Raw genomic sequence first — 1,389 nt, forward strand, 5'->3', positions numbered from 1 at the left:
CAGGCTCTCATTAGGCAAGTAAATCCTCGGAGAGTAGGCAAGAAGACAACCACATTTGTCAACTATCTGATGCTGTGGGTGGCTGTTTAGACAGAAAAGCATTCGTGGAAGAAGTCCTCCTCCAGATCTGTAAAAGTCTCTTTCGGCTCATGAAGACATGACTTGGTTGGTCTATTGTAGCATACGCTCTGCACGGTTTGGAAGGATAGCTCATTCATTCAACCCGGTGCGACCTGAAAACTATGCCAATTCAAATTAGCCATCTGACCAGGTTCGTGGATTGACACACGCAGTCCGTAGGCCTGGTTGAATAGACCAAATAGGAAAGCCTGGCGATCCTTCTTACCGTAGTTTTCGTCGGGACCCAACCATAACACCAGACCCAATTCTTTAATGTGCTGAGAATACTCCTTCACGATTTCCACACTGAAGCAGTTAAAGAATTTTGGATTTGATTGTCGTCTAACTCGCAGTGCTGAGTGCTCTCAACCCACTTGCTGCTGTACCGTAATAGCCAGAGAGCAATCAGATGCTTTGAGCTATGTCCAAGCTGCAGATGCGACGGCCATGGAAGGCTTTGGTAGTAGAGAGGAAGGGTATCGTAGACAATTGCCTGTCTTAGAAACTCCAACAGATGATCACGATCAAGGAGACGTACACTCTCATTGTCAATCTTCGGAATCTCCACCGATTGAGCCAGCAGCTTGGCTGCTCGCTGACGAATGAGTTGGTTAAAGTGGGTGGGGGAGATGAGAGATTTGTTGCCCCACAGCTCGTAGGCACGTGCTGAGAATGGCTGATGGTTGCAAAATGTAACGGTGGGAAAGGTTATTGGCGGATCCATATCGTTGTAGGTTTGAATATTCACCGCATGCTCCATATACTCATACACCAACTTCATAATGGAAATGTGGAGGAAGAGGGTGGTGAAACACAGATACGTGGCCCACATAAAGCGAATTATTTGGTTCTCAGCTCGTACGATTTGGCTGCAACCTTGGATGGAGGTGGACTCGAGAAAAAAAGGGCAATTTGCTCTTGCTTGCTCAAACCACCTTTCCCCCTTGAGTGTTCGCAGTGCTCTTCAATTTTACTTTTGATTTTCTTCTTGTCATGCTGCTCACGCACAACCTTTGATATTCTGTCGTATGGAATAACAGGAACAGTTGCGCTGATTAACGGGTTATAAGGTAAATACCGAGACAAGTGAGACTTAACTATTGCACAACTCAGAAAGTCTGTGCCCCTAATGTTTTGTTATCGACAAAATTTTTGACAAGATGGCACTTGGTGAGTAGTTATTTGTTCTTTTGCGTTAAACTTCTTTCAAAATGGAATAAAGCTGACTGTTAACAAGTGGTAGAAAGTGATAACGCATCGTGGTGCAAT

At 45.0% G+C, this 1,389-nt stretch overlaps 1 protein-coding gene across 1 annotated transcript; it reads right to left on the bottom strand. All coding sequences in view use genetic code 11, as the record gives it.

Annotated features, from left to right (window-relative positions):
• Positions 1–218: 218 nt before the first annotated feature.
• EGR_11272 (amiloride-sensitive sodium channel-related protein) lies at positions 219–1,115 on the bottom strand (the record flags this gene model as incomplete). The annotated part of the gene is made up of 3 exons (XM_024500515.1): positions 219–426; positions 495–1,012; positions 1,056–1,115. The coding sequence occupies 3 exons, from the start codon at positions 1,113–1,115 to the stop codon at positions 219–221; spliced, it is 786 nt and encodes a 261-aa protein (XP_024345071.1).
• Positions 1,116–1,389: the final 274 nt, after the last annotated feature.

Source organism: Echinococcus granulosus (assembly GCF_000524195.1).
Source record: "Echinococcus granulosus chromosome Unknown EG_S00683, whole genome shotgun sequence".
Classification (NCBI taxonomy): domain Eukaryota; kingdom Metazoa; phylum Platyhelminthes; class Cestoda; order Cyclophyllidea; family Taeniidae; genus Echinococcus; species Echinococcus granulosus.